The sequence below is a fragment of the Sciurus carolinensis genome, chromosome 6 (genome assembly GCF_902686445.1).
Source record: "Sciurus carolinensis chromosome 6, mSciCar1.2, whole genome shotgun sequence".
Lineage (NCBI taxonomy): Eukaryota > Metazoa > Chordata > Mammalia > Rodentia > Sciuridae > Sciurus > Sciurus carolinensis.
This window is the reverse complement of record NC_062218.1, coordinates 110,029,371-110,056,991: the sequence shown is the minus strand read 5'-3', so window position 1 is coordinate 110,056,991 and position 27,621 is coordinate 110,029,371. Positions and strand designations below refer to the sequence as shown.

General features: G+C 35.1%; 1 protein-coding gene across 3 annotated transcripts in view; it reads left to right on the top strand.

Annotated features, from left to right (window-relative positions):
• The window catches only part of Adamts19 (ADAM metallopeptidase with thrombospondin type 1 motif 19), a 292,394-nt gene extending 273,384 nt beyond the window's left edge, over window positions 1-19,010 (top strand). For all 3 annotated transcript variants that reach the window (XM_047555548.1, XM_047555546.1, XM_047555547.1), the window contains 2 exons: window positions 16,272-16,449; window positions 18,474-19,010. In XM_047555548.1, the coding sequence (XP_047411504.1) occupies window positions 16,272-16,449; window positions 18,474-18,625 (330 nt within the window). In that variant the 3' untranslated portion in view covers window positions 18,626-19,010. The remainder of the gene's footprint in view (window positions 1-16,271; window positions 16,450-18,473) is intronic.
• Window positions 19,011-27,621: the final 8,611 nt, after the last annotated feature.

Genomic DNA, 27,621 nt, shown 5'->3' with positions numbered 1-27,621 from the left:
TCAGGTAACTGTACCAATGTGGGTTTATCTTTCTGTCTTCTATTCTGTTGGTTTTTGTTTTTGTCTGTTTTGATGCAAGTATCATGCTATTTTTGCTACTATAGCTCTGTAGTGTAATTTGAAATCAGGTATTGTGGTGATTCCAACATTACTCTTCTTGCTGAAGATTCCTTCGGCTATTCTGGGCCTTTTATTTTTCCAAATAAATATAAGTGGTCTTTTTTCTTGTTTTGTTAAGAATGTTATTGGTATTCTGATGGGGGTTACATTGAATCTATACATCACTTTTGCTGGAATGATCATTTTGACAATATTAATTCTGACTATCCAAAAACATGAGGGAGTTTTTGAATCTTCTAATGTCTTTATTTCTTCCGCGTCTTACAGTTTTTACCATAGAAGTCTTTCACTCCTTGGTTATATTATTTAGTTTTTTTGAGATTATAATAAATGAAATAGTTTCCCTAATTTTTTTTTCTCAGCAGATACATTATAGGAAAGCTGTTGGTGTTTGAATGTTGATCTTGTATCCTGCTACTTTGAAGATTTTTATCAGTTCTAGAAGTATTCCAGTAGATTTTTTGTTCTTCTACATATAGGATTATGTCATTATGTCTTTTTTTAAATTTGTATTCCTGTATCTTTCCTAATATATCATGAGAATGAGCATCCCTGTCTTTTTCCTGATTTTAGAGGAAATGCTTTCAGTTTTTCTTCATTCAGTATGATGTTGGCTTTGGGTGTATATATAGCCTTGCAATGTTGAGGTAAATTCTTCTATTCCTAGTAATGTCCTTCAGTTTTTAGTGGCTTTGACACAAATGGGTGCTGGACTTTGTCAAAGACTTTTTTTGCATCTATTGAGATAATCATGTTATTCTTGTCCTTATTTCTATTTAAGTGATGAATTATATTTATTGATACCATATGTTGAGCCAAGGTTGTGTCACTGGTTTGAAATTCACTTCATCATGGTCTACTATCTTCTGAATGTGTCTTGAATGAGGTTTTGTAATATTTTATTAAGGAATTTTGTATCTAGGTTTATCAGGGATATTGGTCTGTAGTTTTCATTCCTTGATGTATCTTTGTCTGGTTTTGGTGTCAGGGTAATACTAGCTTCATAGAATGAATTTGACACTATTGCCTCCCTTTCTATTTCATGAAACAATTTGAAGAAGATTGGCATTCATATTTTGTTAAAGGCTTGGTAGAGCTCAGTTTAAAATCTATCTGGTCCTGGGATTTGTTTGTTGGAAGACTTTAATTGTTGCTTCAATCTCATTGCTTGACATTGGTCTGTTTAGGTTTTTTGTACCTTTGTGGTTCAGTTTGGGCAGGTCACATGTGTCTAGAAATTTGTCAATGTCTTTTAATTTAGATTTTCCAGTCTATTTGAGTACAGAATTTCAAAATAGTTTCAGTAATCTTATGGGTTTCAGAAATGTCTGTGGTATCTCTCCTGCTTTCATCTCTAATTTTATTGTTTTGGGTCCTGTCTCTTTCTTTTTGGTAGTTTGGTTAACTGTTTATCAATCTTACTCATCCTTGCAAAGAACTAACTCTTTGTTTCATTGATTCTTTGTATTTTTTATTCTCAATTTCATTAGTTTCAGCTCTGATATTATTTTCTGTTTTTTAATGATTTTGGAATTAGTTTCTCCTTCCTTTTAGATACCCTTCATTACATTACATAATTTACTTGGGATCTTTGTTTTATTTTATAATGTGGATACTCAATGCTATATACTTTCCCCCTTAGAACAGTATGAAGTTACTGTCCAGAGATTTTGATACATTATATCTCTGTTCTCATGTGTGTTTCTAAGAATTTTTTTGATTTGTCCCCTAATTTCTCCTATCACCCATTCCTCATTCAAAAGTGCATTATGAGCCAGGCGTGGTGGTGCAGGCCTGTAATCCCAGTGGTTCCGGAGGCTGAGGCAGGAGGATTGCTTGTTCAAAGCCAGCCTCAGCAACTTAGTGAGGCACTAAGCAATTCAGTGAGACCCTATCTCCAAATAAAATACAAAATAGGACTGGGGATATGGCTCAGTAGTTGAATGCCCCTGAGTTCAATCTCTGGTACCCTAAGTCCCCCTCTCCCAAAAAAAGTGCACTATTATATAATCTCCCAATGTTAAAATGACTTCTGTTGTTTTTATCTTCTATTTGATTTTTAATCTCATTCCATTATGATCTGATAGGATACAAGGAATTAGCTTTTTTTAGTATTTTATAAGACTTGCTTTGTGTCCTAAAATATGGCCTAATTTAGAGAATTTTCCATGTGTAACTGAAAAGAAAGTGACTTTGGTTGTGGATGGATGAACTATTCTATAAATATCTGTTAGGTATATTTGATTACTAATACTTTTTTCATTCTGAGGATTCTTAGTTTATGTTTGGATGACCTATCTATTGGTCAGAGAGATGTGTCAAAATCATCCAGTATTATTGTTTTGGATTCTATTTGAATTTTTATATTGAGTAGGATTTATGTACATAAGTGCACCAAAGTTTGGAGCATAAATATTTGCACTCATTATATGTTGTTGTTGTATGATCGCCTTAACCAATATGAAGTGACATTTGTCTCTTCTGATTAATTTTGACTTGAAGTCAGTTATGGGACCTGCTGTTTTTTTCTTTTCTTCCAGCTTTTAAAATTATATCTTTGTTCTGTTTATTAGATACTTTAATTGTAATGTGTCTTAGGATTTGGGGGGGGTAGTCTATTAGTGTTCTAAATGCCTCTTGTATGTGGGTTTGCATCTCATTCCTAAAGTTTGGAAATTTTTTTTTCCATATTATTTCATTGAAAATGTTATGCATGTCTTCAATTTGTATGGTGGTGCATTCTTCTATGCAAATGATTCTTAATCTTCAATCTTAATTTTATCCAAGATTTCTTGAGTTTTCTTGTCATGGTCATTTAGCATATTTCTTTACTGTCTACTTTTGAGATTATATACTTTGAATTTGTGACCTGAATATCTCTCTTCTTTAAGGTCCAACCTATTAGTGATGCTTTCAACTCAATTCTTAATTTGATTCATTGAGTCTTTCATATCCAGGATTTGTTTATTCTTTTTCAGAATTACTATCTCTTTATTGAAATGATTTTTCACTTCCTGTGGATAGGTAGCAGAGGTGTAGGCCTGCTGCCTCCTCTGGAATGTGCAAGTCACAAATTGGTGGACTTGAATCTGGGCACACTGGGCAGTGGCTGGTGTTAGTGGGATGCTTCTCTATAAGCCCTTTGTGGGGTGTTCTGCATTGTGTATACATGAGGTTCTCTGCTGACTCTTTGGGATTATCCTCAGGAAATGCTTTCTGCTCTGGTCAGTTTTTTCACCACTGTGACTAAAAGACCCAAGAAAAACAATGCAACAGAGGGAAAGTTTATTTGATGCTCACAGTTTCAGAGATCTCAGTCCAAGAATGGCTGACTCCATTGGTTTGGCCCAAGAAGGGCATAACAAAGAAGGCAGCTCAAGACATGATAGCCAGGAAACAGAGAGAGCTCCACTCACTGGGGACAAAATATAAACCCAAAGACACACCCTCAGTGTTCTACCTCGTCTGGACAAAGTCTACCTCCCTACAGTTGCAACCCAGTTAATCCATTCTAGTGATTGAACTCACTGATTATCATAAAGCTCTCATAATCCAATATATTCACCTCTAATCTTTCTTGCATTGTCTCATGCATGCATTTTTGAGGGATACCTCATATATAAACCATAACACCTTCTATGGTTCTGTGAATCTGAATGAGAATTAACTGGAAACTCTGGGACTGTCAACTCTGCACCCTCTGAGAGTTGCTGAGACACAGGAATCACTTTGCCAGCTGGTACTTGTTAGCCCAGAAGCTCAAGTCTGCATCTGCTGGCTGTTTTTTTTTAATTGACTGTGGAGATTCAGGGTATAGGGCACAGTATTCAGGGCTGTTACCAACTAGTCTGGATCACTGAGCACCCACTCCCTCTGTTGGAGTTTGTTTGTGGCATTTGGTAGCCATCTGCAACCGTGGGGCCAGTTAGTGCAGGTTATCTGTGGGTTGTCTGTGGCACAAAAGCCTCAGTCATGGCTGCTGCTGCTACTGCTGTTCAACCAGATTTTACCTGTCACCTCGACAAGGTATCAGTTGGTCTTTCTTCCCCAGAGCTCTTTTAGAGGATATGGAGTATGCTGGGTTGGGGTTTGCATTCCCTGGTGTGAATTACTCCCGGGTCAGCTCCACCCCACTCTCCTTGTCTTTAATGATGGCGGGAGGGACTTGGTTGCCTTCAGTTAGCAGCAATCCCTCTGCAAAAATTTCCTTCTAGTCAAATTACTGAGGCAACCCATTCCTGAGATATTCCCTCTGATTTCATTTGTTACTGCCTGAAGGTGGGGAGAAACTGTACTGATTTAATTTCTTCTAGGTAGGCTGGCTAGCTGTGGACTCTGTAAAATGGCTTCCCTGCCCTTCAGAGTTTCTCTCAATGATTTGGACTGAATTGGGTGATATTCACTGTCTTTGATGCTCCTGTCCTCTTTTTTGCTTGGTCTGCCTTTTTTCCAACTATTGTTAAGGAAGTAAGTTTACTGGACTTTTCTACTCACTCTTTTTCTCACTATGTTACCCCTACCCCCGCCATCCTACTTTGATCAGGTTTCAAGGTCAAGGAATTCTTGCCTTATGATCTGCCTCAGTAAACAATTTCTAAGTCTCAAGCTGTCCAATAATATTAAGTTTTAGAGTGTTTACTCTGTCATTCACCTCTCTGGTAAGTTGTTCTTTCACAGCTTTGCCTGTGGAGGAGTTGAGGGTTGTTCCTAAATCTGCTCTGCCATCTTGAGAATGTAGTTATAAATCTCAAAATTTTTTTCATTTTTTTTTAATCTTTTTGGACATAGTGTTGTGAATAAAAAAAAAAAGTTGACTGTTTAATAATTTATTTTCGTAACTACGAAAGACCTACATATATTTGGATTATTTATACGAAAATAATTTCCTCACCACACATATTACACATATTATTAAAATCTTCTTGATATATTGTCCTAATTCTCTATAATAAGTATGGTAAAATAAGTGTTCCTATTCCTAGGAAATTAGCCTCAGATTATTTACAAAGAAGCTCAAAATGGAGTGTAGAAATTAATCAAGTAAATTATACCAGCTTTTTCTTTAAATTTGCTTTGCATAATTAGGCATTATAACCTTAAGTGCCCCTATGTTAAATAATTATTAAAACAATGTAGGAAAGTACAAAATCAAGCAAATTATAATTTTACAAAATAGTCTTTGCTGATACACTTACAACAAATTTAGAAAAATAAGTAGAAGATTTATTGCCTGGTCATTTTGAATCTTTTCTTTATGCAGATTGGCCACCAGTCAATACAAGTGTCTTAATTTGTATCATTTTGCACATCCCAGGGAAAAAAAAGTTCTTTAATGTCTTATTTTTGTTATAGAGGATTCTTAGAGAGAAGAGCACGTGCATTTGAAGTTTTCAATTAATTAAAGGGCTTTTATAGATTCAGGGTCTGTTGCCTGACCATCTGTCTTCTATTTTCTATACATAAACTTGCCATTCCTTAAAATTAGCATTGAAGGTTGTGTGACTTATCACCTAAGTAGGAACTTATGAATAATCACAGAGGACATTTCTTTCCACTGAATGAAAAGTCAGTCTTTGAAGAAAACTTCAAGAAACAAATTTCAATCTGTTGCAATTAAAAATATTCTCACCAGGTACAATGGCATACACTTCTAATTCTAGCCACTGAGGAGGCTGAGGCCAGTGGATCTCAGGTTAGAGAAAACCTGTGTAATTTAGTAAGACAATGAGGAGGTTGAGGCCAGTGGATCTCAAGTTAGAGGAAAGCCTGGGTAATTTAGCAAGACCCTGCTTGAAAATAAAATAAAAAGAATGGGCATGTAGCTCAGTGGTAGAGTGACCTGGATTCAATCCCCAGTACTGAAAAAAAGAAATGAAGGAAGGAAGGAAGAGAGAGAGAGAGAGAGAGAGAGAGGGAGAGAGAGAGAGAAGGAAGGAGGAGGAAGGAAGGAAGGAAGGAAGGAAGGAAGGAAGGAAGGAAGGAAGGAAGGAAGGAAGGAAGGAAGGAAGGAAGGGAGGGAGGGAGGGAGGAAGAAAGGGGAAGGAAAGAAAAAAAAGTTCCGAACTAAATGACTAGATAATATCACTTTTTTTTTCTTTTTTTTTCTTTTCTTTTTGTGGTGCTGGGGATTGAATTCAGGGTTTTGCACATAAAGCACATACTGTACCACAACTTTTGCTCCCAGCCAAAGATAACACCATGCGCCTTTTTTATCATGCACGTCCACAGCACTGTCTACCTGTTGTCAAAAGGAACAAAAAGCATTAGATCCAAAAATTCCAAAGAGATTTCTTCCTCTCCCTTGGTAGAGCTAAGACCTTAACAAATGGATTCCCACACATCTGGATGAACTCATTGCTGGCATAGACACAATCGCAATTAAAATTAGCTTGTAAGGGTTCCTAGAGTCCTAGGGAATTCATGTATAGTTTCTTAGTTTTAATACAACTAAATTAAGTGGATTGAAGCTCAATCTCATGTTAGAGGGATTTCCCATTCAAATTTAAGGAAATAATTAGCAGCACCAGCAAATACCCAAAGTATCCTAGTAAAATGTAAAACAGAAACTGTTAAGTGTCAACTGAAACTGGAGAATAAAAGGAGTGAATAAAATGAGAACTGCTAAAATGCAGAAAGTATACTGTTAAATAGACATTATAAAAATGGTACATACTAAAGACCTGAATGTCATTATTGTTATAAGGGTAAGTTCATATTAAGTGTTCTTTAGATTTGCATTCCCAAAGTTGTTCTATGGAAAGCGCACCTCCTGGAATGTGCTCTCAACGTATGAAAAAAACTGTTATGAAATAAAAATAAGTAAATACTCTTTGCTATTGGACTTCTCAGATACTTTAACATTCTGTATTTGGTAAACTGCATAGGAGAGACTGTGTATTTCCCTTTTCATCTTTCTTTTCACCAAAGGTCCCTTTTGCAGAGGATGTAGCTACTTTGTTACTTAGCTTAATACTCTGCAGGTGACTTCACATTAGGTTGCTTAAATTTCAAAGGCAAGTTATGTAATTTTTTTCTAGTTAGAGGAAATTTGTAGATTGAAACCAAATTGAAATCATACATAACCATTCTTGAACTGGGTTAGTGTTTATAATAATGTCTACGAGTATATTGATGTTTGGAAAAGATAACTCTTTATAATTTTTATAAACAATCATATAAGACAAGAAAATTGGTCAGATATCCCTTAAACAACAACAACAACAACAAAAAGCCTACAAGATTGAAATTTATTATTATCAGATCAATCAATCAATTAAACCAAGGACTGTGGGCTGAGTTTTAAGGTATGTGAACTTTGCTCAGCATTCTATTAATTAGTTACATAAATCATGATATATTCAAATTGTGATAGAGGGAAATATGTAGCTTTTAAAAATATCTACAGATCAATATGTGAAGATGAGATAATTTCTTTAAGACCTGTATTTTTATTCTTTAAGTAAATAGCATGCAGAAGTAACAGTGTCAGCAAAGGTGATATACATGTCATATAAATATATATATACATATATATATATATTAAACTTTTTCTTTAACAATGCACAAACAACAGTGCATTTGAATTACATGGAAGGAAAAGGACTTCTGTCCTAATTTTACCACATCCATATATTATTTTTAGTTTTGCAAACTTGTCAGTTTCTACCTGGAATATTAAAAAAAAAATCTCATACTCTAAATCCCTTCTGCTTTTGATGCTGCAATATTAATATGATTGATGTCATGGATATAGGAAGCTGTTGTGAGTATCCTGTTGAATTTCTAGGGAAGAGTAAGAACTCCAGATCTTAAGAGCTGAGATTGCTCAGTGGATGGAGCTAGAAAGTTCTGGATTGAATTCTGAATCTTCTGTTCAGTTGAAAATTAATCAGTCTAAACAAGCTAATTCATGGAAAGTTCTTAGCATGGAGTCACAAACACAGTAGTTATATAAATGGTATTTACATTGTAGTGTTAGCAAGGAGTAGGGAATGGTTGAATAATTTTCATGAAGTTAAAATGAGCAGGGGGAGGTGAGAAAAATGGAGGTGTTAAGGTGTTAGAAAGGGCTCAGTTTTGTTTTCTAGCCTAGAAATTGGTGGGAATATGAAACAGGAAAACCTAGAGGAATATTAAAAATGAGGGGAAGATTGTGAATTCTGTTTTGTACTATGTTCTATGTACTCATCAGACAGTTGAGTGTTGACGTTTTCTGAACAGGTCAGAGGAGAGGGACAGGGATAGAAATGTAAGTTTTGGAGTCATCAGCATCTAAATGATGTTTAAGTTTTCAAGGTATAAACATCCCTGGGAAGGAAGAGTAGCCTGAGAAGAAAAGACACAGTCTGAGAAACTGCATTGTAAAAGGCATAGGAGAGAGGAAGCAGTTACCAGCAAACGGACCTGAGAAAGGGTTATTCAAAGCAGCGAGAGGCACGCCCTGAGAAACAAGAGGAAGGATTTTCAAGGAAGTTCAATGAAATGTGGACTGAATTAATTCAGGAGGTTCCATATCTTCATTCTCAACTCAAAAACTTCAGCTACCATAGGAGAGTGCCATTCGTGTCAATAGCTCCTTGAATTTTACATATTTAAACCAAAATTCTTCACTTTATTTTCTCAAACTACAGTCCACTCCCAAATTCCCATTTTTTTTTTTTTTTTTTTTTTTTTTTTGCAAAAAGAAATACGTTAATATCACCCTCTCTAGCCACCAAGGCCAGAAGATATCCTTGATGTGTCTTATTTTTCCATGCAAAGTATGGCTTTGCCTCAGTTGCTCTTCTCTGGCAACATAATACTGCAGTTTCTAAATTTTTCACTAGGATTTAGAGTAACACTTTCCTTGCCAACATATCCCCTCCTCTTTCAGATTCATCCATTTAAAAGAGATGGCTTCATCATTATTTCCTGCAGCCTTGATACTTCCAGAGAATCCCCACTGACCGCACTGTAGATACTCGGATACTCTGGCATTTAAAGTTTTCCATAGTCTTAACCTAACTTGCTTAATCAGATTTACCATTTTCATCAACTCAAGTGTTTCTACTAAGCTCAGGACTGAGCAGTTTTCACTTTTGCCATCCCCGTGTTTTTGGCTGCAGAGTTCTCCTTGCCTATATATTCTTCCAGGTAGCCAAGGTCTCAGGGACAAGCTCAAGCAAGCACTGAAGTTCTCAAAGGGCTTCTCCCAATAGTCTCACATTGTTACTATTTCCTTGAAAATATCCTAACCCCTTTATCCTTCTTACGTACTTCTTTCAAGAACCAAAACATTGTACTGTAGGCAAGAAATGTTTATTAAATAAATGGTATTTTTCATCAGATAAGCAAAAGAGTAGATACGTGCTACAACATCTAAGCATTCTATTTCTTTTCTTATGTGGTGTTTTCAATTTGGTTCTTCTGACTCCAATTCTATCACAACTAAGAAATTCCATATATTTTTATGACAAATAATGAGTAACACTTTTCATTTTCCATATAATTTTAGATTACTCTATGACTCCCTTCACCTTTTTCTGTATGGTAACAAACTACTTGAAAGTGTAATTTTGTAAAGTAGATTAACCCTTATCAAATATCATGATATTTGAGCTACGAGTTTCTCAAGTTTGAGTTTTAAGGAAGCTAAAAGACTACTTTTGCATCCTCTTGAATCATTTGATTAGAATACCCCCTGACCAGATTAGATAGGAATTTGCTGAACTAGAAGGGAAACAGTAAATGAAGTCAAAGCTCACCTAAGAATTTTTTCTGTGATTTGGCAAATTGTGGTTTATTTCCAATTGGATTGAGTTAAAGGTAGCAATATAATGTTCTCTAAATCAAGCTTTATTTTAAAATATAACAAAATAAAAAGTACACACTTCTCTTTTTACACGACTACAGCAGAATCTGAATGATTTTTGACAAAAAATTAATGGACTATACTGGAAATCATTTTATTTGAAAAGGAAATTTAATCACTGCTATTCCAAAAAGTTCTCTCTTGGAGATAGATGTGTCACTGGAATGACAGTGATAGAACAAAGCTGTCTTAATTTTTATACTTTTTAATTTTTTTAAAAAACCCAGTGACTTGTGAAGTGAGCTCTGAGTGAATCACTAAAGTGCCTAGGACTTTGTGTTTATTAATTGCTTTATAATGCATAATGTCTTTTTTCTTTCATTTTTGTACTAATCAATGTATTTTTTGTTACTTTCACAACATATTCAGTTTTTTCTTAATCATCCATAAGCAATCTGATTTTGCCATACACACATTTCCTTGATTTGCTGTAACTATGAAACCAAGTGAACTTGAACTTTAGGACCAAAAAAAAGGAAAAGAGAAAGGGAGAGAAAATTAATTAAGTATACTCATTGAAAATACCCTCAAATATTTGACCTCTAGCAATGGATTCAATTCCAAACACCCATGTTTTAAATAGGCAGACGAACTACTTTAAAAAGACGTTGAAACACGGACCAAAATAAATAAGAAATCTTAAAAAACAAAGCTAACTTTTGTTCTTCAGTGTGCTTGTTTCACACTCACTTTATTAAAAAGTTGAAAGATGGAACTGCCAAACATATACATAGATGAACAGGAATGCTGTGCTAATAATTTCCAGTGGAAGTCATCCTTCAGCTTCCCTGTGAGGTCCACTCTCCACTGTGAATGCTGCTACACTCTTGTTAAACCACTTTGGAATAACCCATTTATTCACAAAGACAAATTGCCCAAGACAATGCTGTTAACCTTGTTACAGATTGGCACTTATCATTATAGATTATATCAGGTTCTGCAAGATTGTCTATTATATTGGGTGAGGGAAAAAATTTGAGTTCTGCCAGTGACAATTTTCCCCTAATTTAGGAATTCCTATTTCTCGTAGAGGCCAGCTGGAAATGAGTAAAGCATTACGGAACCTTTCTTAGCTGTTGGCCTGGAGAATACACATTCTCTCCAAAATATATATCTTTGGCACAGTGTAGAAGTAAGGAATCTCGGGTAATCTCTATGCTGGCCAAATGTGAGAATTATTATTTTTAACCCCTAAAACACTAAAATATTTTTTTTTCTTATTAAGGAATACAAATACAAACCAGTTGTTCAGTTATGATTTTTTTTTTGTCTAACAAAAATTTGAATAAATACCTAGGATATTTCTACTGTTGGATTTCTGCATCTTTGGTAAAGTCTTCAAGATGACAGTTTATAGGATTTATAGCTTGAAGAGTTTTACAGTTCCTTTAGGATTGTGTTGAACATGCACAGATTAAGAGTTCCATAAACTCACTGACAAACTAGTTGATTATATAATCTAAATCCACATACTTATACCGTTATATCACATATGGCCCACAAACCTAAGTAATCTAAATAATATTCAGAGTGACAAAAACTAGCTAGCACCAAATTAGTGCTTATATGACTTCTGAAGTCCTGAAGTTAAAGGTAGAATTAACAATAAAATTTTCAAGTTTGGCATTTTGCATAGAATTTCAATATCTAAGACTAAATATGGAAGTTTTGTTTTAGCCCCATTTTCAAAATCACATATTATTTCAAACTATAACTTAAAGCAAAAAAAAAGAACATTTTCTGTAACAATAGTTACTAGCTAACTGCATTTAGTCATTATTTCAACATATATTTTCAAGATGATGTAATTAAAATCTCAAATTGCCAGTTTAGGAAATATTCCATTCTAACACTAAAATATGTACTGCTTTGTCACCCCCCCCACCCACCATTTGGAGTTCTTTTGTATTAAAAGTCAGTCACAGAGTTCCTATCATATACTTCAATTTAATTTTTTTATACTTCTTCCTTTCACATTCACTTTGAGAAACATAAAGAAATATTTATTTCTACAGTAGAAGAATTGCAATATTCAGTGTCACAGTTCAAGAATAGTTTACATGCTAGTTAATTGTTGACTGTTCACTGGATAGTAAGACTATAAGACATTGACATGTAAAGAGATCTAGTGGATCTCAGACTCCAAAGGTGTGGAAGCAACACAAGAATCAAATACCAGTGAAAGGAATGAATATTTCCTTTCTAAACAGGAGAGTAGTTAGTGATGTTTTTGAATATCCCATTTATAAAAGGCTCCAAATTGGTTGTCCAGAAGTACATAGGTTACTTCTTCATCTGGAAGATAGCGATGTTCTTTGGTGAATTTGGCCAACATGATAAGAAATAGGTTATGCCATAAGCCATTATGGAAATTCCTACATGCTTCATGAATTTTCAGTGGCAGAAAGAAAATTTTATGCTTTATAAAAGTAGATTCGAATTGTACTAGGGATGACCCTTGAAGAAGCTACAGGTATTGTGGGTAACCATTCTCTTCCCTTACTTGGACACTACAAATTTGTTGATGACTGCTCATTGGTGTACACATAGCCCCTTTTCTTTAATTAAACATGTTTTGCTCATTTCAGTATATTTCAGAGTGTTGTTATCATTTAGGGTATTTAGTGGGCTACTAAACATAATAGTATTCATAGAAACATTGGGAAAAATGCATGCACATTATTTTTAAAAGATGTGGGGTTTTGATAAACATTTAAATATATTGAAAAAGGAATATGTAAAAAATGGAAACCTAGCAACACAGTACATTCATATCCTCTATTTAGCGTTTGGTTCATCAACAAGTTATTTATACCATCTAATTATACCCTAAGACCTAATTATTCTCAATTTCTAAAATGCATCAGGTCAGACTTTAAACACTTCAATTTCATCAGACTGCACACACTGACTGCTTTTGAACGAACATAAGCTGTGATAGCAATAAATGTCTCCAAGTAAATGATCATTCCTTGAACACCTAAAGGGTGTTGAGGGGTTCATTCAAGATCTTAGCCACACTTTCTGTGAGTGAAATTCCACGTTCAGCTTCTCGCTGCAGTTCAACTGTTTGTCGGTGCTTGACGACTCTTACCTTCTCTGATAGGAGAGAGGATTCCACACTTTGCCTTGTCTGACTGTTGGACTTCACAGGCATGCAGAGTTCATCCTACTCCTTAGTTTTTAATCTTTTGATAATGTTAAAATTAAGCATTTGGTAAGAATTTTTAATGTGTTTTTATTTTCTATAAATTTCTACTTCCCTCCATTTGTTTGTATTTTAACAAATCTATAGACTCTTTAAATCATTCTGACATCTTGGCCTGTCTTCGTCAGTACTGGCAAATCCTTTCTTTTCAATGCTATCATCTAATTTTCCAAGAGTTCACCTTAGTATCAATTACTAGATCATCCTTGGTCATTTTCAGAAAAAAACATATAAACATCAGAGATTAATAAAATTCTATTCTGTATTTCCACAAACTAGGACATTGTTCATTCTTCCCCAGATAGATCCTTTTGTTAGTTTATTTTGATAAAATTTTCTTAGGCAAAATCAAGTCAATCAGCTCTTATTGCCTTGCATTAGAATGACAGAAAGGAAGTAGAGATTTAAATAATGGAAGCGATTAAAAATTTGATGATGTATATCTCATTTTAAAGGGAGATGAATAGTTCTTATTACCAGGTTGATTTGCTGACATTTGTATTTGTGGTTTTCCTTTGCCAAACTATTCTTTGACTCATTTTGATATTGCATACTATTTAAATTTTTGAGCAGGTTTTTCTTATTGTGGTTAGTGTTTGGCATTCAAGCCTTAGAATGTAATACAGCCATAGAAATTGTTACTAATTCCCAAGGCAAGAAAAGATACATTCTATTTTTAGAGGAATATAAGGTGAAATTATCTCAATATATCACTCATGAGTATCCAAGTATAGGGAAGATCATAATTTTATTAGGGAGACTGAAATATCACTAAGTCAAAACAAATTTAATTTTCATAAATTTGAGGGCTTATTTTTAGATGGGAAGGAGGATTTATTAATATCAATTTTCCTTATACCTTGTTATCTCTGACCAAAAAAAAAATCTTTAGCTCTGAAATTGTTGAGTAATTTTCTAAGCTGTTTTAGTTTGTTCTAAATTACAACTTCCTGTTTACTCTACTAAACCTGAAATATCAGGACTGTTTCCTCTGCCGAATAAAAGACTTCTAGTTCATGAATTAATTCATGAGGTGTTTTGTTTCAGAGGTCCTTCAGGGCAATATTAAATTGTTTGGGGAACAGAATATTTTTCAGACAATACAAGGCTCTCTTTTTAAAATATTCTAGTTAGTAATTTTTCCTTGTAAAACAAGTATCAGTGGGAAGTTATCTGGTATTTCTTTACCAGCTGCTGGTAAATCGATGTTGACGTTTCAGTATTTTGACCTTTGGTGAAAGTCTACAGTGTTGCCGTGTTTCAAATACATTTTCAATTTACTTGTTATGTGTGCAAAGAGCAAAATTCAAAATGTATTGGAAAGCAAAACTGAAAGAAAGGAGAAAGGAAGGAGAGTGACACAGAGGCAGAGGGGTAGGGGGTGGGAGATGGAAACTGATCCAGGATCTGATGAAACTCTTCAGGTACTCACCCTTCATATTAGGCACGGTCCCAAATATATGGATGAAATATACATATAGTGCATGTAGTCGAAAGACCAAAGCCCCGGTTGTATTAGTTAAAAGTTTATATTGCATATGATGAGAAGAACATAGTATTTGAAATCAAAAAATGTGTATTGTAGGCTTCTCTCTCCTATGTCACCTTCTCCATGAATCTCTCCCTTAGTCATACCATTTGAATTGCAAACCGCCCCCCACCCCAAACTTTCCCCATTCTCATTCTAAGCTTTATTTTTCTCCATCGTAGATGCTAATATGTAAAATACAATATATTTTACTTCTTTATATTCTTGCTCCTCCCCTGATCATAAGAATGTGGGTCCTCAGGGGTACCTGTTCTTTTCTGTTTTGTGACTCTCACATCCTGGTATCCAGAACAGTGTTTGGCACATTGTCAGCTTCCAGTACAGGCATGTTGACTGAATGAATTAACTAACTTGCATATGACTCACTCTTTGAGTTATGAGTAAATACGCTCTATAAAAATGCATACTAGATGATGCTAAGAATATATGAGGTATTTCACATGCCATTCATTTCTGTTTATTGTTTAATATATAGATCTTTTAGGTTATCTATAGATAGGTTGACTTCATACCCTAATTTGCTCAAGACTGTTCTACTATATGCCTATTGTATGGGAATAATTATTATCAACAATTTCTTCCACAAGTGCTTGATTTGGATAACAAATTATATGATTACTTTCTCTAAAGATGAGTCAATATGAATTGTACTTAAGGCAAAAGAATTTATCTCATGCTACATAACCTGAACTATAGTAAAACAAAGTTTAAAGCTTAATAGTAAAGGTAAGAGAATAAAGGATTAATTTGGCAGGATGGAGGAAAAGAAAAGATTTCTGTTTCACCAGAAGAGGAATATTAGCAATCATCTAGTATCAAGTAGTGCATAGGTATCCAAACTCTGAATTCATATGTTTAAGTTCAAACTCCAATTCTAGCACCTTTTAGCTGTAAAAGTTTGGGCAATTTGTTTAACTTATTGAGACTCTATTTTCTCATCTGTTTAAAAGGGATAATAATAGTACTCATGGGCGTCATGTGAGATATTAAAGTAAATATAACCTCTAATTCAAGTACCTGGCATATAATAAATGCCAAATAAGTGCTCACTACTATTAGTGGTGTATGGAATCAAAGCTTACAGAATCGGTACTGCTTTGATCCCCAAAAAGCAAACAGTAGCTTTGTAGTGCGACTGATTATTTAAATGTTAAAGAGTTGACTAAAACTATGTACAATTGCTTGGCTTCCACAATATTTAAATATTTGTATTGCTTCTTATCTGTAAGTATTAGACCTTTGAAAACTGTCTGCCCAAGCATTACTGGTGTCATTCACTCACTTTCCCTTTAAGTCATACTCTCCAATTTTCCCTATTAGTCTTCAATGTCCTTCAATACACATAGCTCTGCCCTAGCTCAGCCAGAGGTTCTTAGCAATTTTGTGCCCAAGTTTTAAGCATCGGTGTTTCTGACTCACATTTTGCATTGTTTCTGGATGTGGTTGCTTATGTTCGATTTTAAGAAATATATAGAAAATGTGGCTAATGGTGTAAGAAAGGAAAACAGCCAAAGAACTTTTAACAAACCTTGTATTTCTCCTAGTGCTCAATTACCTGTGGCAAAGGAATGCAGTCCCGAGTCATCCAGTGCATGCATAAGATCACAGGAAGACATGGAAATGAATGTTTTTCTTCAGAAAAGCCTGCAGCATATAGGCCATGCCACCTTCAGCCCTGCAATGAGAAGATTAATGTAAATACAATAACATCACCCAGACTAGGTAAGTGACCAAAAAGTGGATAGTTCTGAGAAACAAAGAAATGCTCTCCTACTTGCATATCACTTCAAAGCTTAAGCGTTATGAAGTTATGCTGCTTAGTTTGGTCCTAAATTGAACCTATTTAGATATGGGTTTGTCTAAATGACCAGGTGGGTAAAAAAGAATCCTAAAGAGTAAACTGCTTGAGGTTCTGAAGGTGTCTACACAGAGTCAGGTCTAGGAAATATTAATGCCCTACCACCCAAGGTCACTTTGTAAAAAGAGTTAACAGGATGCAACCAAATTTTAACTTTAGACCAGTCCCAAGGCAGAAAGATCAATTAAGTTAATACCTGTGGAAAGGTGAGGTTGCATTATAAGCCTTAGACTTCCTATGGTTAACAGACTTCCTAGTGATACTGGGTACTAATTATCTCTTGTGAAGACATAGAGTAAAACATGACTTTTAGGAAGAACAGGGGCATGGAACTACACCATGGGACAAGAGGTATCATTTTTTCTTCTTTGAGGATATAACCATACATTTTAAAATACATCATGGACCCCATTTGTGTACAATGAATCAAAATGCTGTCTGTAAAAATAAATAAATAAATAAGTAAAAATTTAAAAAATAAAATAAAAATGTGAACATAAAATACTAGTAATATTTTGATGTTTACATAGTTACTATGTTATGAAATGCTGACATATTTATTTTTAATTCCTGTTATTTAATATAATCTATTATCAAAAAGTAGAGTGTGTTTTCTAACTAGATTTAAGAAGTAGAGTGTGTATTTTAATTAGATTTAGCCTGTGTTTTCATGACAGACACTGATGAATGAATTAGCCTTTATTTCTGTGTCTTTTAACAGCTCTCCCACCTGATTATCAGTGGGTGAATTTATGTTTAACACCTTGAGTTTTAACCTATGCATATAATTTCCAGGAAAACAATTTGAATTGTATAGAATAATATTGCCAAAATACAAGGAGCTACATTACAAGTGGCTACTTCCCAAGCAAAGAACACAATGAAATGGAAAAGTTTTTTTTTTTTTTTTTTTTTTTTTTATGGAAATACAAAAACCCTCTTTTCCAAGCCAAATAATTAACATTTCTAAGAAATAATCAGTTCAAGAAAAATGAGACTAAGACAAAAGTTAAGCAATGCTAAAGTAGATGCCCCAAATTCATGTATTTAATAACAACACAATCCATTTCTCCATTAATTACTTGGAGTCCTTGAAGTAGCATTTGGCAAAAAATAAAGAATTAAGAGAAGAATTTTGTTAAAATTGCATTTTCTCTACTCTTTTCTGAAGATATACCCCAAAGCACCAAAGCACATGGTTGAAATATCTGTTTGTTTAAAATTAAAGTAGTGAATTTCATTGGAGTAGTGGCAAGAGAAAGAACTGCAGCAACACACTTTCATTGCAAGGACGTACTATTTCCGAAAAACTGAGATCAGATCTACAAATTTTTCTAGACCAGATTGTCATTTTAAACATTTTTATTATTGTAAATTTCAGTCACTTGTGACGATCAGCTTTGATTTTACAGAGGTCTGAAGTCATTATCTCCTAAAATTATCTGCTATGTAGGAAACTAGAAATGTGAAATACATGTGAGCATATTTTCATTTTGCTGTCTGTTTGTAATTTCATTCATAAGAATACTTATTAACTTGTACTCCCACAGAGAGATGCATTGACTGCATTTTTCTTTTTAATCTTCTCTACCAAATTCCAAAATAAGCTCAAATGAAAGGTATAATGTTGAAGTTGACATATAACACACATTGAATCTGGGAAAGCTCTTTTTAGTAAACTTTAAAAAGTTAGTACATAAGAATTTATTCATTCACTTTATTCCTTTATTATAGTGTGGGTGTGTGGGAGTGCTATGTGTCTTTGCCTTTTGGGTTCCAGTAGATAAAATAAATAAGTCAAATTGATTGCTTAATCTATCCCCATTTAAACGACTGAAATTGGTTTCTACTAATGTATGTATCAAACTCACTGTGTTCTGTTTCACAGCTGCTCTGACTTTCAAGTGCTTGGGTGATCAGTGGCCTGTGTACTGCCGAGTGATCCGTGAGAAGAACCTTTGTCAGGACATGCGGTGGTATCAGCGCTGCTGTGAGACGTGCAGGGACTTCTATGCCCAAAAGCTACAGCAGAAGAGTTGACCTCTAGCAGGCTGGCTGGCTGGCTCACATTTCTTTGCAGTTACGTTATTTATAAGCACACACACTAGCATGTCTTTCAGACCAAATATTAGCAGATTACATATAATTTAATCAAATTAATTTATTTTTCCCTGCCAAACATCCAATGTGGTATTTGTTTTAGTAATACAAACATTTTGATTTATACTATAAGACTTCATAAAAAATTCATATGAATGAATCAGTTGGATCCAGTAACCTAATAAAAAAAAAAAAGATTAAAAAAAGATCATTAGACTTACAAACATTTTTTTTTTAAGTTAAAATTAGGGCTGTCTCTAAGGTGCTACTTTCCACTAATACCATTGAGTTATCAACTACATATACTACCTTAGCATAATAGCTTAGTTATATATGGAGAAAATCATGGTTCCTTTTTTTTTTTTTTTTTTTTTTTTGGTCCTGCTGCAGAATTCGCCCATTTTCTGTAATCTGCAGGAGATGTGTAAACATAAGAAACCTCATAGTGTTGAACAGGATTTTAGAGAATGTATTATGAATTTGGTTCAGATTTAGAGACATCCATAAGAAAAACTCTACTGTAATTATAACCTTATTTTAATAGTGGAAAAGAAAGTCAAAGCAGAGACTTTGATCATGTTCATGAACATGTACTTGAACACAAGTATTGTAACAATGAAACACTGTAATGATTTACACTGAATCACCATTGCACTGTTGATATAGTGTAGAGAAACTGTTATAGAAATGATAACATCCTACAAAAATGTGTATAATTTTATCATGTTGTCATTAGATTTTAGCTTTTTAAATATTTTGAACAAAGAAAGCATTGATCCACCCATTTCCTTGTGTCTGTTTAGCAGATTTATGAAAGAGTATAGTGCTTAGACTCACAGATCATAATGAGAAAACTTACTGAATAATTTTCAGCCTTTTCCTTAGGAACAGGAAAAAAAAAAGCATATAATACTATGATAGTTTCATTGTGGTATTTTTCCTTTTAAAAAGTAAAAAGTTTTACAATTCTGTGAAACGTTCAAAAGCCAGCTTAGAATTTTTCTCGTGAGAAAATATTGTACATGATTCACATGATTTCTTAGATTTTTCAATAAAATATGTAAAACTTCCTTTTGGGAGATAATTCTTCATAGATCTCTCACACTTCCACATGTTTGGCAAGAAAAGGCATTGTCTGCTTTTGTTCTGAAGTCTCTTCTACAGGACTTTTATACAGTGAACCACTGTGGAAGACAGAGGTAGTATATTTCTTTGGAACAAAGAGCAAACATGCTTGCTTCCCTTTATCAAATTTTCAGGCTCTCAAAAATTGAGGTTCCTTTATTATAATATAGGCTTACAGCATGTGCAGATATCACCTGGTTCTCTTCATGTTACCCTGTGTGAATTGGGCTCAGAGAACCGGCGCAAGGAAATGCGGATTCTCTGGCCACTTTTATTGCTGTGAGTAATAAAGTCCTTTGTCTCTAACCCAGGAGTCTTGTGTCTTCTGCCCTAAAAATATGACTAATGAAATTGATAGATTGAGAGTAGGATAAAGCCTCAAAGTTCAACACTACTTGACACTTCTTTCATTATTTTTACCTTGATTTAATAAATTTGTTTTAACATTGAGGTAGTTTTTTTCTAGATTGTTCCTAATTATGGAAATCCTTTGACATAAATGCTGTGATATAAGATTAACCAGTATCCACACATCTTATGAAAGACAGTAGGTGAATAAGAGAAGGAAGAAAAATAAACTAATAAGGAAGGCACTCATAATTCCATCCCTGATTTCAGAATCTATGAACTTGGTAGAAATAGCACAACATATTGGTCAATGATTTAGAACATACACAGCATCTTAGAACTAAGATATTACCTCAGACCTCCAGAGTATTTTCACTTAGCTAGTGCCAGAAGTAAAATTTTTTTAAAACAGACATTGCATCATTCTGTTAAGCCATCTGCTTCAGGGTGAAAGGAAGACTGGTAAGAAATTTACATGAGCATGAGCCCATTGCCATATTTTATTTGTTATTAAACATGTTCTCTGAACTAAAGCAATGTGGAATACCAAATCAGTGATTGAAACATTTGTTAAGTTCACAGATGGTATTTTGACAGAAACATTAACAGGTTGAGAAGGCAAATGCATATTCAGAGTAAGCAACTATTTCTGTAAGAAAAAAGCCATTGCATCTTTTGTGAGAGAAGTGATCTAATGTAATCAATCTACAATCAAGGTGGGCTGTCTTTCAGAATGGTACCATATCTTCTCAGCATTTGTTAGCTTGAACTCTCAGCAGACACTTTAGCTAGACTGATGTTGGCAAGTGGAAGCCCATGTTGCTACCATTGTCTCTTTGTTCATGAGCCCATTGGTCAAGTATAAACGTGGCGGTGAAAGATGGCCAACATCTGTGAGATAGGTCATCTTATCTACTTGATGATTGTTATCCTTTTCTCCCAGGTGTGCTCTTTGGTAAGCAGTCAAATGGGAATATAAGTATGAAGGTTATTTGAGGATGTTCATCTACATACCTGTTTTCCCCAAAATTTCCTTGGCACTAATTTTCAGATCATGCTTCAAGTCCCCTGCCAAAGCAGCCAAACCTTTAGCCACAGAGCACACATTACTGCATATCATGCCTCTGGCCATTTTTCCTTTCAGACAAAGTGAATAGCCAGATGCACATTCTTTCAAACTGAAAGGATTAGGAATTTTCCTTACTAGTCTCATGCAAGGTCACCTCTCTGTGCGGTTGTGGATCTACAGCTATATACCCTGGGTGATACTGTTGTATTGTAAAGAACTAGACCTAGATATTTTTTTTTAATCTCAGTTTATTAGTCATAAGAAAGGCTCTATGAGACCTTAGGTATGAGTTGAGAGAAAGGACGTAATGCACCAGTAGTAGGATCCTTAGTAATAAAAGCTGGTTGCTCATGGAATTTATGCTTTCAGAATGTGCTCAAGACTGATCTGGCACACTTGATGATGGTAGTGATGTTCCGCTCAAGTAAATCAGTGCATAGGTTTTGGATGATCATTCATCTTCAAATTTATAATCAGCAATTCAGGTTGAATGGGAATTCAGTGACATAGCCAAGCACTAAGCATTTACTAGGATCTAGTAGTAAGCCAAAAATAGCTTTTGAGAGCAAAAATAATAATTTGTAGAGAATTACTCAGCTTTGCTCCAAAATCCCAGAGACCTTACTATGATTCACTAGTAGGAATCTTCCAGAGGTTCCATATGGGATCTTCATGTTCCAATAATTCTTTAAGTGCCCCACAGTCCAAATAGCATAACAAATTCAATTGCAGCCTAGACAGATTACAGACTCACCTCTTATTCTGTGCATCACACCAAACTGGAAGTTTTATGGTTACTCATTAATAAGTCTCAGAAAACATCATTCCCAAGAGAGGTTTAAATTACTGCAGCTGCCCAATTGGATTTTGTGTCTCTTTCTTAGAAAGGGCCAGAGGTAGAAGCTTGTCCTTTACCTTAGAAGGCATATACTAACATACCATTGAATCCTAGAAATTTTACCACAGTATAAAGTCCCCAACATTTTCAGGGATTTAATTCACATTCTGGCACACATAAATCTTATTAAGTTGTATGTGTAGTATTATTAGCTTTGACTTCCTGTTCACCAGATCCAATCAACATGAAATGATTGATGTGGTGAAACAGTATGTTATCATATTCAATATAGAGTACATCTTGGCCCCTGTGGGATAGAGTCTTTTTTACTAAGAAATGAATTCAACATTTTTTTCTTCAATATCCCCCAAAATATATTCATTCGCTCTAATAATATATATGGAACATCAACCGAAATTGGGGGCACCATCTGATTATTTGTAGTAAATCAAGGTAATTCTTCAAATTCTCTGTCTTCATAGAATAATAGGCAAAAAGAATGAGAATTTACTACCCCTGCATCCCTCTGATACTTAATGGTAGGGGAAATTCTGAAACTCCTTCAGAAAAGCATTATTGATTTAGTTTCCAATGCTGGGGCTTCCATCAGCATTACCACCATAAAATCTCTCATTCCAATAATCATAAGACTAATGAGGGGCAGGGATGCTGTCAGTGTCTGAGTATATGCCTCCCAGTATTTAAATAATATCTGTGAGAAAGATGAGTATAGGAACTCTTAGGCCCCACTATAAGACAAACTGAAGTCAAAACTTGATGCAGTTATCAGACTTCCATAAACTCTTCCTTTGACTTGCCCTCTAAATGCATTTTACTCCAGGAGACTATAGGTAAGAATTTAAATAAGACTTTAGCCACTGTATACCTTGAATGACTGCTAAAGGACTTTTGGATTAATAAATTCTACTTCCCATTTTTTCTTCACATTTATGCAACTTCCTTTTTTGGCCAGTTCTTACTCAGAATCACAAAAGGAAGAGGTTTATTTTAGTCAGATTTTTCACTGCTGTGACTAAATGATCTGACAAGCACAATTATGGAGGAGGATAGGTTTATTTGAGGGCTCACGGTTTCAGAGGTCTTAGTCCATAGAAGGCTGGCTCCATTCCTCAGGGCTCAAGGTGAGACAGAACATCATGGCAGAAGCAGCTTGCATCATCAGGAGCAGAGAGAGAGCAACTCCACTCTCCATATACAAATATGTACCCCCAAACCCACACCCCAATTCCAATCTCCTCCAGTTACACCCTACCTCTTTAATTAATCCCATCAGGGATCAAAACACTGATTGGATTAAGACTCTTACAACCCTCTGAACCTTCTGCATTGTCTCACAAGTGAGCTTTTGGGGGACACCTCACATCCAAACTATAACAAGCTTTATGGAAAAAGTAATTGCTTTTAAAATACAGAAGGCTAAAAGTCAGGCAAGTTATGCAAGTCTATAATTCCAGCTACTTGGAAGCCTGAGGCAGGACCATATGAAGTTCAAGACCAGCCTCAACATCTTAGTGAGACCCTGTCTCAAAATAAAAACAAAAAGGGCGGGGGATTGAGTTCACTGGTAGAGTACCTCTGGGTTCAATCCACCCTAACAGGAAAGAAAGAAAAAGACGTTAATATTGGTTTAATTTTTAATTTTTTTAGTTTGCTTTTTATCAGAGACAAATGAAATGGAAGTTTATGTTCTTATGTAGATTTAAAGTAATAGCAAACTTCTTTAGTGCTTAGTATATCCTAAGCATGTTAACCACTACATTGCACTTATTAAACCTCTCAGCAACTTTGTAAGAGCTATTAATGTCTTTATAACCAAGGAAACTGAGTCTCAGAGAGATTCATAATTTAGTTGGATGTTACTCTAACTCAAAATTCTGTGCATTCAATTACCCTGATTGCTTCCCTTTTTCATCAGTTTTGAAAATGTTTTATAATAGATGACACAAGGATTTATATAACCTTACTCACAGGCTTTCTTTGTAATTGAAACTGTCCAAATTATTTTTAAATTCCTTCAGATAATTTGATGATCCTCCACTGCACATCTGGATGTTGTATAGGCTTCTCAGCTGGAAACACTTTCAGATATTCCAGTTGGTCACTGGTAAAATTTTGAAAGAGAGGGAAGGAAGAAAAGAAAGAGGGAAGAAGGAAGGAATAAAGGAAAATTAAAATATAGTCACTAATACCTAGTGAGCCTGTATTTAATCTTAATATTTAATCTCTTTATTTCAATTTTCTTGCTATAAAAATTAATGTGGGGTGAGAATCTATGGGGAGATAATATTTTTATTAAAATTTGCTGGAAAGAGAGCAAATGGTTACCTGTGTGATAAACTTGAAAGGTCCTAGATGCCATGATTCCCACCATAGTGCTCCTCCAACATGAATCTTATTTATTTATATTTATAGCCTCTATTGCTTTTGAATAAAAGGATTAATGACAGTAGAGAAATAGAATCATAAGCCAATATGTACCAATCATTCTAAAGTAATTCAGTTTTTTTCAGTTAATAGAAAAATAATAAATAGGTTTCATGTGATCAATTTGGAAAATGCTAGCATTAACAAAGCAAACTCTTAAATTTTTAATATGAATTTATGCATTATAAACTAGCAGAAGAGAATATAGTCACAAAATTTTTGGCAAGTGAACACTTTTTTTCACTGGGCATGGATGGAACATAAGATTGGAAAACAGAACCCCCTGTCATTTTTTAATTGTATTTAAAGTTATCAATTTCCAACAATAGTCACATCCTTAGATACTAGAACAGAAAACAGCAATCATTATTAAAGGGTTAAGAATCTACAGACATGACTTAAGTAGAAGGAGTATACAATAGGCCTATTATTTTACAATGTATAATCTAGGGTAGAGGCTGTTAAAAGTATGAAATAAATTATTAAACAAAGGATAGTGAGATGATGGATAAAGAAACTGTGGTATATTTACACAATGGAATATTACCCAGCCATAAAGAAGAATGAAATTATGACATTTGCATGTAAATGGATGGAACTGGAGACTATCCTGCTATGTAAAATAGGTCAATCTCAAAAAACCAAAGACCAAATATTCTCTCTGATATGCAGATACTAACGCATAATGGTGTGTGTGGTGGGGAGAATAGAAGTTCATTGGATTAGACAAAGGGGAATGAAGGGAAGGGAGAGGTGATGGGAAAAGGAAAGACAGTAGGATGAATAGGACATAAATTTCCTATGTTCACATATGAATACATGACCAGTGTAACTCCACATCATGTTCCTTTTTGGGGAGAGGGTACTGGGGATTGAATCTGGGGCCTCACACATGCTAGGCAGTTGCTCTACCTCTGAACCATTCCACATCATGCTCAACCTAGGAAAGCTGAACATCATGTACAACCACAAAAATGGGACCCTAATTAGAGTAAGGCGTACTCCACATATGTATAACATGTCAAAACACGCCCTACTGTCATGTATATCTAAAAAGAACAATTTTTTATAAAAGATGAAGGTACTAATAAAGTGTCAAAGGAGGGACAGTCATATCTACGAAGGGAAACGCGTGATGGTTTTACAGAAGGCTGGGTGGCAACCATGGTCTATGAAGAATGGTTAGGAGGTAATGAACAGCCACTGATGGGAAGGAACAGCTCCAGGCACGAGCAGAGGGCCTGCAGTCTGATTTCCTGGCTGCCGTCACATAGGCTACCTGCAAAGGTGGCAGTAAGAAGTGAACTGATGGTTTTCAGGGTGAAGACAAAGTTCTGGGGAAGAAGATGGAGAGTCAGAGACTAAAAAGGAGAGGGAGTATGCAAACCTCTGGGCACACAGGGCATAGCAGAGAAATCTAAAAGAACGCCTAAGGAAAACTGAAGGCTCATTTCACCTACCTCATACTTTGGCTAAGTAGAAGGCCTAATCAAATATATTTGGATCTGAGTTCTGTGTCTCCACTTGCCAATATACAGAGCCAAAGACAAGCAAGGTTCTTCTTGAAGATGTGTGTTATTCCCCAAAGAATCTTTTAGGAAAAGCAAGCAGTCTGAGAAATATTTGTTCATTGGATATATTCTGGCAACAGACAGAAAAACCCAGAAAATATCAAACACATGCACATGCACATTATATAATTCATTCTGAAAACACTTGTAGTTTAATTGTTTTGTTATTAAACTGCCATTATGAAGTACCTATTGCTTTCTCTAGTAAACATACGTAAAGTGATCCAAAAGGTATTTAAAATATCATAAGACAATGATAGAGTTTGTGTCCAAATAATTCTTATAGAAAATATTTACTGCTTAATTAAGTTTTACAACTTTAAGTAAGACAGATAGTTGCTAAAACACATCCCCTCATGCCTACGGCTATAAAAGAAGGTAAATGTTCTCCTGGGTCTTGCTTGGTTCATGAACATCCTGGCTCCTGATTCTTATAAGCGATGTGGCACTCTTCTGAAATCTAGAGCTGATACATTCCACATGTAACCCCATTGCCCCTGGAAGGGAAACCTTCCTGCTAAGTCAGAGCGTTTATGGAGATGTAAAAATAACAGACAACCATGTCTTTTAGAAGCCACTGATGTATCTATCTTTTACTTTCTCACAAGTGGGGAGCTTTCTTCTTCCTCCAGATGGAATTCCACAGTTTCCCAGTGAGATATATGGATCACCTAGAGTGTCTTATGAGAAGAGCACATTCTCTATTAAAGTCATCCAATAGTCATTTGCAGCCTGACACTGCCCATAGCCACTGTCGACACACATACCACCACTCTGAGCTTTCTTAACAGCTGATGGGTTCACTTAAGACAACGTTTCTTCCAAACTCAGCAGCCATGGTTCCCTTTGGTTCCAAATGTGCTGTGTGAACACAAACATCACAGAAGCTTATATAGCTAGCAACAGTCAAAGGTATCTTGATTGTCAGTGGGTCAAGGCAATAGACTGGAACATTAATTATTATAGCATACTATAAAGCAAATTCTTGCCATTTTCCTATTCAGAATGAGCTGACAACCTGGTTAGGTTTCACCTGAGCTTGAGTCTCTGGGAGTCAAACAGGAGAAGAAACAAGATACTGCCTATCACATGTGAGGCTGCCTAGGCAGGGCCAATTCTGCTATTAGCTCAGCAATATTCAGAGAGAAAAATCAAGCAGTGTCTCTCTACTGGTGACTATTTCCTGTACTCCAAATTATGGGCTATAACACTGAAATTCTGGCAGCTTTTATATGGACAATAATTCCCCTTGAATTGTTACTTCAGATTGAATAGAAATACAGTAAATGCTATACATACCTAATTTTGTCATCTTATTTATTTTAATCAGTGCAGTACTGTCTGTCCCATTCAAGTGTGTGTGTGTGTGTGTGTGTGTGTGTGTGTGTGGTGTGTGTCTGTAAGGTAGGGCAGTGTGCTGCTTTGTTGCTTTGTTCCTGAGCGTTGATATGTCATTTTGAGAGTGGCTTCTGAGTGCAGCAGAGACTTGGTTTCAGATGGTAGTCGGAGCACCCTCAGGCTCATTAATAATGGAGGAGTC